The 14,274-nt window shown below is 43.2% G+C and overlaps 2 protein-coding genes across 3 annotated transcripts; one reads left to right on the top strand and one right to left on the bottom strand.

The window, feature by feature from the left end:
• Positions 1-403: 403 nt before the first annotated feature.
• LOC121534749 (F-box/LRR-repeat protein 12-like) lies at positions 404-2,877 on the bottom strand. Of its 2 annotated transcripts, XM_045214160.1 has the most exons (4): positions 2,736-2,877; positions 2,584-2,611; positions 2,384-2,459; positions 404-2,000 (listed from the first exon to the last, which is right to left on the bottom strand). In XM_045214160.1, exon 4 carries the CDS (start codon positions 1,986-1,988, stop codon positions 969-971), a length of 1,020 nt encoding a protein of 339 aa, XP_045070095.1. In that variant the 5' UTR covers positions 1,989-2,000; positions 2,384-2,459; positions 2,584-2,611; positions 2,736-2,877; the 3' UTR covers positions 404-968. The 2 variants fall into 2 exon arrangements, with proteins under 2 accessions (XP_045070095.1, XP_041697266.1); XM_041841332.1 differs by lacking the exon at positions 2,736-2,877 and having other exon boundaries at positions 2,584-2,726.
• Positions 2,878-2,967: 90 nt separating this feature from the next.
• LOC121534758 (COP9 signalosome complex subunit 6) lies at positions 2,968-13,124 on the top strand. Its single transcript, XM_041841339.2, has 10 exons — positions 2,968-3,064; positions 4,481-4,606; positions 7,096-7,227; positions 7,612-7,700; positions 7,910-7,972; positions 9,325-9,372; positions 9,471-9,585; positions 9,712-9,804; positions 12,247-12,347; positions 12,618-13,124. Exons 1-10 carry the CDS (start codon positions 3,022-3,024, stop codon positions 12,756-12,758), a joined length of 951 nt encoding a protein of 316 aa, XP_041697273.1. The 5' UTR covers positions 2,968-3,021; the 3' UTR covers positions 12,759-13,124.
• The last annotated feature ends 1,150 nt before the right edge of the window (positions 13,125-14,274 follow it).

Genomic DNA, 14,274 nt, shown 5'->3' with positions numbered 1-14,274 from the left:
GCAATATATTCATTGAATCTCTTCTCAAGGCAGTTTGTCTTGGTCCCTTTCCCAAAGATGGCAGAGAGAATGGTAATATGTGGAACAAAACACACACAAGATTAAGTCCAGTATGAAACCTTTAAGTTATTGTTTACTGGTCACTGCAGTGCTTCTCTGGTGTACATTAGAAACCTTGGTAGAAAGCTTTTGAGTTTGAGGTTTAACCACCTCCTTCCACACATTTAGGCTAAAAGTGTAACCACCACTTTTCCGTTGTGGATGGGAATACAGGAAACAGGTGTGTCGTCTCATTGTCTAGGGACCTCAAACTCAACTCTGGACCTCGAAGCCAGTTCCACTGCATTTTTTCATTGTTCCCCTCTACTCAGGGACTGATTTAGACCTGGGACACCAGGTGAGTGCACTTAATTATCAGGTACAACAGAAAACCAGCAGGCTCTGGACCTCGTAGGGTAAAAGCCAATTTATGCTTGATCAGAAAATGTGGTCCGTATGGATGGTGTGACACAATTGAAGCCTCCGGAGGCATGCAATTGCAAAGCCTGCAGAGGCCCTATTGCACTAAATGCTATACGGCCACTGCAGACATTAGATTGACCATGCAGCGCCTTTAAGAGCTGAATAGCCCTGGTCTAGGGGTTGAACTGAAACATTACATTTCCTTTGAGACAGTTCATTGCACGTGTTTGTGTAACTGTTAACTGTCCCTTTTTTGTTCAATAGCACAGCTGTATGAAAATTTAAAATAGAATTTGATTGGGTTTGTTGTTAATGGGTATGTTTGTTTTCTACATATGTCAACGAAAAGGTGACGCATCAGAGTTTGCAAACATGTTTTAAGTATAGCTTTGACAGGAATGTTTGTATTTTACCACAGTAGAATAAGCTCTGGATAAGAGTGTCTGCTAAATTATGTAAATGTAAATAAGGGAACCAGATGTGTAACATACTATGTAGTATGTAATCTAGTCTGAGGTTATTGTAACGGTGCAGTTGGTGAACACTAGTGTACATTGTGGCAGCAGAGCAGCAAGTGAGCGGCGCAGACTTGGCACGGGGTCATTCTCATCCAGTTTATCATCGCTCCCATCACCACCGTCTGCACCATTGTCCTTCCCCTCCTCACCCTGCCTCTCCCCCTCCCCCCCTCTCTCTGGTGTCTTTGGGCAAACCTGGAAGAACACCTCACAGAACTCCAACCTGCGCAGCTCCCGCAGCATTCTGCAGCTCCGTAGCACCTGCATCTCTCTCAGCTTGCAGCATCTGAGGCGCAGGCGCTTCAGGTCCCTCAGGCGGCTGGCGGACAGCAGGCCTGGCCCCACCTCCTTACCGCCAAGGCTTAGCTCCTCTAGGCCGAGCCAGCCCACACCCAGCCCCAGGGAGGCCATCTGCAGCTGGGCGCCAGGCCGCCCAAAGTGCCCTATCTCCAGGTACTTGAGCCTGGAGAGCCCGTTTAAGCCTGAGTCGGTTTCTTGGGCAGCACTGCGCCTAAGGCCTTCCGCTGTGACCCGAAGGACGTTGCGGAGCTCTAGGCGGCTAAGCTTCAACCAAGACGCCAGACTCTGCAGGTGCAGGTCTGTGAAGGAGGGCACGTTATCAAGGACCATCGTCTCAATGGCAATCCCTGACGTTGAGGCAGGCACTTTCCCAGACTGACCGCGTCCCTGTTGCTGAGTAGAAGCAGTTGATGTCGCTCCAGCTTGTTTCTCAGGACTGGGTGGGGTCTGGGTGAAAAAGCTCTGTGGTAGCTCACAGCCACGCAACTCTAGGACCTGCAGCGTTGTGGGCAGGAGCTGGCAACTGCGCAAGCCTCTCAGGTCTGCGTGCAGCAGGGAAAGACTGCGCAGACGGGGGCACCTGGAGGACAAAGCCTTAAGCCAGGACTCTGAGAGAAAGGCCCCGCCTCTAGCAGAGAGCAGCAAGCCACGCAGTCGCAGGCATCGGAGCCCAGTGCCCAGATACTGGCGCAGTAGTACCCACAGCATGCGCGACGTCACCTGACCCAAAATGGACACCAAGGGCAGGGAGAGCAGTTGTAGAATGACAACATCCAATGAAGGAGAGATGGGGAAGAAACAATGCATCAGTGTTTGAGTGATGACTTGAACATTCTTTAGAGTTAGCTAGTCAACAGGTAGGAAATAGGCCTACAATGCAAGCATCGACATTGTATTTTGTTGCAGAAGGTGAGAGGCCTCTGAAACGGAAAGTTATCAATAATCGAATCAAGTCTGCTGAAATAGCATTGTATGTAGGACCTGATAAACATGGCCATCCCACAAAATGGCTGACGTCTTTAGACAGACATAGCAGCCTCAGAAACCTTTTCATGTCAAGTCATGAAATGGTAAGGTCATCATGCAATAGAAACCATTCTTACCCCTTTCCATGCAGTTAGATCAACAGCTCGCCATAGTCTTTGATCTTTTACAAGGCGTCTCCATCTCTTACACACCCTGCAAATACACCACATGAATGACATGACAAAGATAAGTGTTTTTTAAGCTAACGTTAGCTAGCTAGCTAACTATCTTGAATATTTATATTGAACACAGACGTCAGCTAGCTAACTTGTTTTACCTTCCGGTTCTGATGAGCTCACGCACACCTAAATATGATAAAATATCAATTAAAATGTTCTCTGGGAAATAATCGAGAGTAGAAGTTCTGCAATCTGCCATTTTGTAAACAAAAAGTACCGTCGAGTACACGGACAAAATACACCGACGTACCAAAGTTGCATTCAATTAATGAACCCCGTAGAAACGGTTGCTAAAGCGACAACATTCCTACACGTTCTTAAAAACTCCATGTGCGAAATGAACACCTTTTATGTGAGAGTAACGTTACCAGATATATATAAAAAGGGGAAATAATAAATAAGCGTAACAACTTCAGAATTTCCAAAACACGCATCACCAAAACTGCTGTGTAAATGCAGCAAACAAACACCGCCCCTTAGCATTTGAGAAAAAACGCATTGTTCTACTGCGCTTGCGCAGCTGTCAGTCGGACAAGATGGCGACGAGCAATGGTGGTGGAATGGAAGTGGATGGGGCAGGTAATAATATCCATAAGCACAATGGATTTATCTGATTATGACAAGGTTGTATATATATTGTGTTGGTGCTAACTATACTCTTTTGTCGATGGTGTTAGCTCATGTTTAGCTTGCCATTATTTCGCCTTTGCGTTCTCTAACGTTACTTCAGCGAGGCTAGCTAACTTTAGTTAGCGTAGCTAGCTAGCTAACGTGGCTGTACAGTATTTGTGTGTACTGTATACCGGTATTATTAGTAGTGATGGGGGGAAAAATCGATACAGTTACATATCGGGATATTATTTTGGAGGATATATCGTATGTTTTGACAATATTGGAATATAATTTTTGCGCTAGTTTGCAGTACCTGCACCAAAACTCCAGTAGTTTTCCTTCATACACTCTTAGAAAAAAAGGTAAAAGGTTATTCTGCTGTCCCCATAGGAGAAACCCTTTTTGGTTCCAGGTAGAACCCTTTTTGGTTCCAGGTAGAACCCTTTTTGGTTTCAGGTAGAACCCTTTTTGGGATCTATGTAGGGCCCTCTGTGGAAAGGGTTTTACCTTGCACCAAAAATGGGTTTTACCTTGAACCAAAAGGTTTTACTTAGAACCAAAAGGGTTTTTACCTGGAACCAAAAGCAGTCTACCTGGAACCGATAAGGGTTCTTCAAAAGGTTAACTTATGGGGACAGCCAAAGAACCCTTTTAAGTTCTTGATTTCACCTTTTTACTAAGAGTGTAGCTTGTTTTCCATCTTTTTAAATAGGGTGACCATTTGTTTTCAGAAATTGTATTTATCATGGCTCTCTCTTGTCCCTCTGCAGCAGACATACTGTATGGTCAGCAATATGTTTGGATCGTGAGAATCGCAATACATATCGTATCGTGATAATATTTTTTCGTGAGGTATCTGGCCATTCCCAGCCCTAATTATTAACTCTGCAATTTCAAAACAATTTTAGTTAATATTTGATTGTTAGCCAACTATCTAGGTAATAGTTGACCTCAACTGTCACACATTGATTGGTCCGTCCATAGTAGTTAGCTAACTAAACATCGGCAATGTAAACAAATAATGTTAGCTTATCAATTGCTAGCTAGTTAGCTAACTATTTTGCTTTCTTAGCTAGCTTAATTACAGCGCAGTAATTGGTCCTCCACACCTAGCTAGTAGTTAGTTTCAGCTGTTATTAGCTAGCTTCATGATCACATCTTTTAACATGTCAATTGGAAAAGCATTGCTGATAAATCAAAGCTCTGCTGAGCTCACTTCAACTGCACACTGATATTGTAACATCCATCTAAAGAAAACAACAATATTCAAGACAAGAACACAGATGCTTTGTTTGCTCAAAAGCAAGTGGTCGTGCTTAGGCCATGTTTGGCTGCGATGACCAACAGTAAAGGAAACCCACCCTCTTTCTGTTTGTCCCACAGCCAGCCCCAGTGTTATGGCCTCTGGGGTCACCGGGAGTGTCTCTGTTGCCCTGCATCCTCTAGTCATCCTCAACATCTCAGACCACTGGATTCGCATCCGCTCCCAGGAGGGGCGGCCCATGCAGGGTATGTGAGCTGATAAGTTTTCAAGTATACCAATAGTTCTATACAGTCTTGCATTTGGCATGGAATAATGGACAATGGGATGGGGATGAGAGAGATTGAAATTGGTTCAGTATATTGTTGAAATACTTTGGAAAAAAGTTAAGACGATAGTTAAAAATATAAACGCAACATGCCACAATTTCAAAGATTTTACTGAGTTAAAGTTCATATAAGAAAATCAGTCAATTGAAATTAATTAATTAGGCCCTAATCTATGGATTTCACATGACTGGGAATACAGATATGCATCTGTTAGTCACAGATACCAAAAAAAAATAGTAGGGGCGTGGATCAGGAAACCAGTCTGCATCTGGTGTGACCACCATTTGCCTCATGCAGTGCGACACATCTCCTTCACATAGAGTTGATCAGGCTGTTGATTGTGGCCTGTGGAATGTTGTCCCACTCCTCTTCAATGGCTGTGCAAAGTTGATGGATATTGGCGGGAACTGGAATACGCTGTCGTACACGTCGATCCAGAGCATCCTGAACATGCTCAATGGGTGACGTCTGGTGAGTATGCAGGCCATGGAAGAACTGGGACATCTTCAGCTTCCAGGAATTGTGTACAGATCTTTGCGACATGGGGCTGTGCATTATCATGCTGAAACATGAGGTGATGGCGGCGGATGAATGGCACGACAATGGGCCTCAGGATCTCGTCACGGTATCTCTTGTGCATTCAAAATGCAATTTTGTTAGTTGTCGGTAGCTTATGCCTGCCCATACCATAACCCCGCCGCCACCATGGCGCACTCTGTTCACAACATTGACGTCAGCAAACCGCTCTCCCACACGAGGATCTGCCCGGTACAGTTGAAACCAGGATTCATCCGTGAAGCGCACACTTCTCCAGTGTGCCAGTGGCCATCGAAGGTGAACATTTTCCCACTGAAGTCGGTTACGACGCCGAACTGCAGTCAGGTGAAGACCCTGCTGAGTATGACGAGCACGCATATTAGTTTCTCAAAGACAGTTTTTGACAGTTTGTGCAGAAATTCTTCAGTTGTGCAACCCAACAGTTTCCTTAGCTGTCCGGGTGGCTGGTCTCAGACAATCCCACAGGTGAAGAATACGGATGTGGAGGACCTGGGCTGGCGGGGTTACACGTGGTCTGTGGTTGTGAGGCCGGTTGGACGTACTGCCAAATTCTCTAAAAACAACTTATGGGAGAGAAATGAGCATTACATTATCTGGCAATAGCTCTGGTGGACATTCCTGCAGTCAGCATGCCAATTGCACGCTCCCTCAAAACATGGGACATCTGTGGCATTGTGTTGTTTGACAACTGCATATTTTCGTGGCCTTTTATTGTCCTCAGCACAAGGTGCACCTTTGTAATGATCATGCTGTTTAATCTGCTTCCTGATATGCCACACCTGTCAGATGGATGGATTATCTTGGGAAAGGAGAAATGCTCACTAACAGGAAAGTCAACAAATGTGTGCAAATTTTTTTTGAGAAATAAGCTTTTTGTGGGTATGGAACATTTCGGAGATCTTTTATTTCAGCTCATGAATCATGGGACCAACACTCTACATGTTGCGTTTTTATATTTTTGTTCAGTGTAGTTAAGAAACTGCAAGAGAACAAACACATCAACAGTGGGAAGGGAATCTTACATGGGAGAGGTTACAGAAGTGCTGCTACAATTACCATATAACCGAGTAACCGACGGTTATGGATGAAGATGGTTATTTAAATACCCCTTTTGTTGTGTGGGACGAACAGATCACTGAAGATGGGACCACCGGGCATTTGTGCATTCAGGTCCGTTTCGGCTGTAACATGACTCTTAACAACGCGATGAAGCTTCTTTGCTCCTTGCTGAAACGAGCAAACAAGGCTTCGGTTGCCTAGGCAACACCCTCTTCAATTTATTAGCACACAGAAATAGAATGACTAGAATGTGCTTGGAACCAATTGGACTGGTGAACTCATGGGTACACTCACAATGGCTGCCTAGTATTGTGATGCAGTAATTTCCTTTAATGCAGAATGTTCATTCAAATGATCATGTGGTGGCTCGTGCAATGGAATGTATTTTTTGTAATATCAGTTGAGTTGAATCAACAAATCACAGCACATATTTTAGCACATATTTTACTTTTTGCTTTGCTCCTATGGGTACACTCACAATGGCGCCAGTCCACCCATTATGCCAGCATTGACTTGAAGGGGACCCCCATTCTATTCCTTCTATTTCTATGGCAGCACATGCAGTCAGGAGGAGAGGAGAAAATGTGTCCAAAAAAACTGCTCCTATTCTAACAGTTATTACGGAGACCGCAGTCATTTGGCTGGCCAATTACCGTTATCCAAAATTCCATGGCCGTCACAGCCCTAGGTTACAGTTAATGAAAGTTTCAATGGCCTTTGCTATAGCCTATATGTGTATCCATTCCAATCAGCTGTCTTATGTTGCATTTCATCTTTTCCTTCTCACCCAGTGATTGGCGCCCTGATCGGGAAGCAGGAGGGTAGAAACATTGAGGTGATGAACTCCTTTGAGCTGCTTCATCAATTGGTAGATGACCGAGCACACATTGACAAGGAGTACTACTACACCAAGGAGGAGCAATGTGAGTCTCGTCATAAATCCACTGTGTGTGTGTTCATTTCACTAACCTACCTTGCAAAGAAAAGGTCAGATGGCATTTACTCCCCTTGATTACTGATGGTGGTGAAAGTGCAATATGAAAAGTGATGATGATGATGTATGTTGTGCTGTGCCGTGTCATGGTTTCCACACCATCTCTGAAGCGAAAAATGTCATAGTAGGCTTGTGCTTGAAGCCCTTGGTGTGATAAGTGGAACTAAACCTCATTAGGAGTTCTGGTCTATGATAAGTTTTGCCTTTTTAGATCACAATTAATAAGATGACCTTAGTAGGGGACCTGATCCCAGATCAGCGTTCCTACTCTGCTTGATTTATATGGCACCTGACCTCTTGACCTGTCTCTCAGTCAAACAGGTTTTCAAGGACATGGAATTCCTCGGCTGGTATACCACAGGTGGTCCTTGTGACCAATCAGACATCCACATTCACAAGCAGGTAGGCAGAGCAAAGGGGACTATATTTAATTTTCCATGAGGTTGGGCATGTTCCATTTGGGAGAAATTAGAGGCATGATAAAATTAACTTTTACTCTAATTGGTCAGTGAATTGTTGTGATTTGAAAGATCATATGTAAATGTCAGTTGAGGTTGTTTGGCCAACAGTATGCGGTTTCCTTATTGGCCTTTCTTCTCTCTTCACTTCAGGTGTGTGAGATCATTGAGAGTCCTCTCTTCCTCAAGCTAAACCCAATGACCAAACACACAGATGTGAGTTTCTCATTTGGAATTGTTTATATTTAATTTTAAAAAAATATTAAACTTCTATAGCGCTTTTCATAACATAAAACAATTCTAAAGCAAAAAAACAAACAAGCAATACATCATGAGTAGCCTAGCTATAGCTAGCTAGGTCAACCAATAGAGGCTAAGGGAGAATCTCAATTGCACTCCCTTGACTCCTCGCCCCCAAAACCCACTGGATATACAGTATGTTTTTTTGCATTGAATGGTTCTCAATCCACCGCATCCACCTATGTAACACTTCCGCGTTTGCAGTGAAAGGTGACAGAGCTAGAGCAGTGTTTGTCAGACCATGAGACATCCCGAAAATCGGTCTTCTCACAAAATCATATGTAGCGTGCTAACGGTTTGGCCTACAAACTATTATGACCCCTCTATGGAAAGATGAGACTCACGAACACGATGTTCTCCGTTTTGCTCTATGACCCTTAAAAGCGTCTTGGGACTCGTCTGAAGTCGGTCCAGCCGATCTGCTAACTTCTGTCTGTAGCGTTTGAACAGTTTGGGCTACACACTATTATGACCCCTCTAGGACACCCACAGGCCTCACAAGACTTGTCTGAAGGTCCCCTGGTACCAGTTGAAAACATTTATGAAAGTATATGGAGACTGTTTAGTGACAAAAATAAGGGGTTAAATACAAAAAAGGTTTCCTGATCTTTCCTATATCTCTCAGAAATAGGATAGGCACTTCAGAACCAACTTCCTTTAGATTTTTTGGGGGGGACTATCTGTTGTTCCATATAGTGAATCTGTTATTCAATATGTTTGTATGGGCTAATAGCAGTAAGGCCAAATAAACATTTTCATCAAACAATTTTTTTATAAAAATGTTTTACTTTAAGGGGTCTTAAAATTCAAAATCAAATAGCAAAATTATCCTTGGTATGATCATATAGCTTAGTAGAACCCCCCCCTCCCTCCCCTGGCATAGACAGGGCTTAGACTCTTATGGGTTAATGTAGAAAACAATATTCTTAAAGCTGGAATCTTAATGGTGAAACTGTCGGTTTGGGATATTACAACAAAAAAGTTACTGCAAAAAACAAACACTGTTTTTTTTTCCCTCTGACAACATTGCATGCGTGATAGAGCAGCAGAATATGTACTGTATTTTTTTTTTACACACTGCTCGATGCACCTCACCTCCATTCTGTCCACAAAACCAATAACAAAGGTGCTGGGGCGGACAGTGGCACTGTTTCCCCTAATACGGAATCCATCTTTAAATGAAATTGTTACTTACTTTGATGTAAGACAGTTACTTGACTGTGATATAGTACATATGGTAATTCAAACATATGTCCTGTCTCTCCCAGCTCCCTGTCAATGTGTACGAGTCTGTCATCGACATCATCAACGGAGAGGTAACTCAAGCTCTCCCACCACACACACACACACATCACTGTGATTAGTACGAGTGGCTGATTTGTAAGCTTGGCTGTCCTATCTTGCCCAATCCCAGGCGACCATGTTGTTTGCTGAGCTGGGGTACACTCTGGCCACAGAAGAGGCGGAACGAATCGGAGTGGACCACGTGGCTCGCATGACAGCCACAGGCACGGGGGAGAATTCAACAGGTAACTATAGTTACGGCTGCCTATACCCCCCCGTCTACAAGGTCCACCATCTTAAAACGCATCCCCAGCTAACTATCTGCCACTCATAAACACTTTCTCCCTGTTATCTGTGTCTCTTCTGTTCAGTGGCAGAACATCTCATAGCCCAACACAGTGCAATTAAGATGCTACACAGCAGGGTTAAAGTCATCCTGGAATACGTCAAAGCAGTGGAAGCAGGTGAGAGAACCGCTGTCTCTGTGTGATGAGGGATGAAAGACAGAAAGAATGAATATTCAAGTGAGTCTGGAAAGAATATGCTTTTATTACCTTCCCTTTCTTTCCAGCCCTTTCTTTAAAAAACCCAATATGGTCTCTCAGCATCCTTCGGAAAGTATTCAGATCCCTTGACTTTTTCCACATTTTGTTACGCTACAGCCTTATTCTAAAATGGATTTAATAAACAAAAAAATCCTAAGCAATCTACACACAATACCACATAATGACAAAGCGAAAACAGGTTTAGAATTTTTAGCAAATGTATTACAAATAAAAAACAGATACCATATTTACATCAGTGCTATGAAAAAGTATTTGCCCCCTTTCTAATTTTCTTTACTTTTGCATATTTGTGATACTGAATGTTATCAGATCTTCAACCAAAACCTGATATTAGATAAAGGGAACATAAGTGAACAAATAACACAACAATTACATATTTATTTCATAAACAAAGTTATGCAACACCCAATTCCCCTGTGTGAAAAAGTAATTGCCCCCTTACACTCAATAACTGGTTGTGCCACCTTTAGCTGCAATGACTCCAACCAAATGCTTCCTGTAGTTGTTGATCAGTCTCTCACGTCGCTGTGGAGGAATTTTGGCCCACTCTTCCATGCAGAACTGCTTTAACTCAGTGACATTTGGGTTTTCAAGCAAGAACTGTCCTGCCACAACATCTCAATTGGGATTAGGTCTGGACTTTGACTAGGCCATTCCAAAACTTCCAATTTGTTGCTTTTTAGCTATTTTCATGTAGACTTGATTGTGTGTTTTGGATCATTGTCTTGCTGCATGACCCAGCTGCACTTCAGCTTCGGCTCACAGACGGATGGTTTGACATTCTCCTGTAGAATTCTCTGATACAGAGCAGAATTAATGGTTCCTTCTATTAAGGCAAGTCGTCCAGGTCCTGAGGCAGCAAAGCATCCCCAAACCATCACACCACCACCACCATGCTTGACCTTTGGTATGATGTTCTTACTGTGGAATGCAGTGTTTGGTTTTCGCCAGGCATAATGGGACCCATCTCGTCCAAAAAGTTGACTCAAGTTTGCCAAAAAGCACCTGGATGATCATCAAGACTCTTAGAAGAACGTTCTATGGACAGATGATTCAAAAGTATAACTTTTTGGACGACATGGTTCCAGTAATGCCTGGCGAAAACCAAACTCTGCATTCCACAGTAAGAACATCATACCAAAGGTCAAGCATGGTGGTGGTGGTGTGATGGTTTGGGGTCCAGACCTAATCCCAATTGAGATGTTGTGGCAGGACTTGAAACGAGCAGTTCATGCTTGAAAACCCACACGTCACTGAGTCAGGGTTCTTGGTCAGGGAGGTGACCAAGAACTCAAGAGCTCTAGAGTTCCTCTGTTGAGATGGGAGAACCTTCCAGAAGGACAACCATCTCTGCAGTACTCCACCAATCAGGCCTTTATGGTAGTGTGGCCAGACGGAAGCCACTCCTCAGTAAAAGGCACATGACAGCCTGCTTGGAGTTTCCCAAAAGGCACCTAAAGACTCTCAGACCATGAGAAACAAGATTATCTGGTCTGATGAAACCAAGATTGAACTCTTTGGCCTGAATGCCAAGCGTCACGTCTGGAGAAAACCTGGCACCATCCCTATGGTGAAGCACGGTGGTGGTGGCAGCATCATGCTGTGGGGATGATTTTCAGCAGCAGGGACTGGGAGACTAGTCAGTATCGAGGCAAAGATGAACGGAGCAAAGTACAGAGAGATCCTTGATGAAAACCTGCTCCAGAGCGCTCAGGACCTCAGACTGGGGCGAAGGTTCACCTTCCAACAGGACAACGACACTAAGCACACAGCCAAGACAACGCAGGAGTGGCTTCGGGACAAGTCTCTGAGAGGCCCAGCCAGAGCCCAGACTTGAACCCGATCAAACATCTCTGGAGAGACCTGAAAATAGTTGTGCAGCAACACTCCCCATCCAAGCTGACAGAGCTTGAGAGGATCTGCAGAGAGGAATGGGAGAAACTCCCCAAATACAGGTGTGCCAAGCTTGTAGCGTTATACCGAAGAAGACTCGAGGCTGTAATCGCTGCCAAAGGTGCTTCAACAAAGTACTTGAGTAAAGGGTCTGAATACTTATGTAAATGTAATATTTCCGTTTTTTATTTTTAACAAATTTGCAAAAATGTATAACCTGTTTTTGCTTTGTCATTATGGGGTATGTGTGTAGAATGATGAGGGAAAATAACAATTTGATGAATTTTAGAATAAGTCTGTAACGTAACAAAATGTGGAAAAAGTCAATGGGTGTGAATACTTTCCGAATGCACTGTATATCCCAACAACTTTCTTATCTGTGTATATTTCTTCCCTCATGCTCTCTTTTGTTAACACACTCTCCCCTTCTGATTTGGTACGACCCAGGAGAGGTGCCATTTAACCACGAGATCCTCAGAGAAGCCAACGCCTTGTGCCATAGACTGCCTGTTCTCAGCACCATCAAATTCAAGACTGACTTCTACGATGTAAGTTGTCCCCACTTAGGCACTTGGCAAAACTCAGCTCCTGGTGTGAACATAGGTGTGCTTTTGTTTTTAGATTATAGCCTTAGTAATGTGATAGTCTGCAAAGTTGTCAGGTTAAAGAACATACATTTTTGTGAATTAATATAAGTTTGTCGAATATCCTCCTTTAAATCACTCAATAAGGGTAGTTTAATTATTTGAGCAAGCTTAGACGGGTTGGATTGGCAAAGTACTGTAAAAGCATATGAATCACCTTCTTTCTATCCTCAGCAATGCAATGATGTGGGCCTCATGGCTTACCTAGGTACCATCACTAAGACCTGCAACAGCATGAACCAGTTCATCAACAAGTTCAACGTCTTGTACGATAGACAGGGCATCGGCCGGAGGATGAGAGGACTGTTCTTTTGAGCGACACAGAGAGAGAGTACGTGAAAGAAGAGATGAAGAGGTCACAAGCACTGCAAATTTTCATTTGCTTGTCTGTATTTTATGTTAACAGTTGTGACACACACTTGGATACCAGTGAGCGTTCAGTTCTAATCCAACCAGTTTACTGCTTTCAAAGGTAGCAAATGCTAGAAGTGTCTCAAAGGCCACTTGTCTATACCATAAAATCACACACAGAAACAGGAAGAAAACTCATTCTCACTCACAGTTTAAGATTTGTGAGTATGCACATTAACAAATCCATGTACACGAACAGAAATACAAATTTTCCTTTTGCTTTGTTTTGTTCCATGTTTCTGTAAGTAATAAATAATCTGTCTGATTTTTCGTGGGACTTTGTTGTTTCCTTTGTTTATCAATTAAATTATAGCTAACAGATTAATATTACAACTCTTAAGTCTATTACATTTACATTTTAGTCATTCAGCAGACGCTCTTATCCAGAGCGACTTACATGAGCAATTGGGGTTAAGTGCCTTGCTCAAGGGCACATTGACAGATTTTTCACCTAGTCGGCTCGGGGATTAGAACCAGCGACCTTTTGGTTACTGGCACAACGCTCTTAACCACTAAGCTACCTGCCGCCCCATCTATTGATGCACCTGTGTGTCAATCTAAGTAACATAATAATAAAAAAATCCCCAGCTAAATCCATCAATTTAAACTAGAGATGTTTTTTTGCATGGGCTGTCTCAATCTCCCACATCCGTTTATGTCGGCCTTCCACATCTGCGGTGGAAGGTGGCCAAGCTACGGTGGTGTTTGTCAGACCATGAGACATCCCGAAAATGGGTCTTCTCATGAAAACTTCTTTAGCGTCCAAACGGTTTGGCCTACAAACTACATTGAACACATTTCAAAATGTTTACTGAGTTACAGTTCATTTAAGGAAATTGATCAATTGATGTAAATTCATTAGGCCCTAATCTATGGAGTTCACATGACTGGGCATACAAATATGCATCTGTTGGTCACAGATACCTTTTTAGGTAGGTGTGTGGATCAGTAAACCAGTCAGTATCTGGTGTGACCACCATTTGCCTGTTGAGTTGATCAGGCTGTTGATTGTGGAATGTTGTCCCACTCCTCTTCAATGGCTGTGCGAAGTTGCTGGATATTGGCGGGAACTGGAACACACTGTCGTACACGTCGATCCAGAGCATCCTGAACATGCTCAATGGGTGACATGTCTGGTGAGTATACAGGCCGTGGAAGATCTGGGACATTTTCAGCTTCCAGGAATTGTGTACAGATACAGTGCCTTGCAAAAGTATTCATCCCCCTTGGCGTTTTTCCTATTTTGTTGCATTACAACCTGTAATGTAAATTGATTTTTATTTGGATTTCATGTAAAGGACATACACAAAATAGTCAAAATTGGTGAAGTGAAATGAAAAAAATAACGGAAAAGTGTTGCGTGCATATGTATTCACCCCCTTTGCTATGAAGCCCCTAAATAAAAAGATCTGGTGCAACC

Source organism: Coregonus clupeaformis, unplaced genomic scaffold (genome assembly GCF_020615455.1).
Source record: "Coregonus clupeaformis isolate EN_2021a unplaced genomic scaffold, ASM2061545v1 scaf0204, whole genome shotgun sequence".
NCBI classification, from domain to species: Eukaryota; Metazoa; Chordata; class Actinopteri; order Salmoniformes; family Salmonidae; genus Coregonus; species Coregonus clupeaformis.
This window is presented reverse-complemented; position numbering and strand designations above follow the sequence as displayed.

Coding starts and splice junctions, on each gene's coding strand:
- LOC121534758 (XM_041841339.2), top strand. CDS start 3,022: ATGGCGACGAGCAATGGTGGTGGAATGGAAGTGGATGGGGCAG. Junction 9,373..9,470: donor TCGACATCATCAACGGAGAG/GTAACTCAAGCT, acceptor GCCCAATCCCAG/GCGACCATGTTGTTTGCTGA. Junction 9,586..9,711: donor CACGGGGGAGAATTCAACAG/GTAACTATAGTT, acceptor TCTTCTGTTCAG/TGGCAGAACATCTCATAGCC.
- LOC121534749 (XM_041841332.1), bottom strand. CDS start 2,684: ATGGCAGATTGCAGAACTTCTACTCTCGATTATTTCCCAGAGAACATT. Junction 2,460..2,583: donor GAGCTCATCAGAACCGGAAG/GTAAAACAAGTT, acceptor GTGTATTTGCAG/GGTGTGTAAGAGATGGAGAC. Junction 2,001..2,383: donor ATCTAACTGCATGGAAAGGG/GTAAGAATGGTT, acceptor ATTTTGGGTCAG/GTGACGTCGCGCATGCTGTG.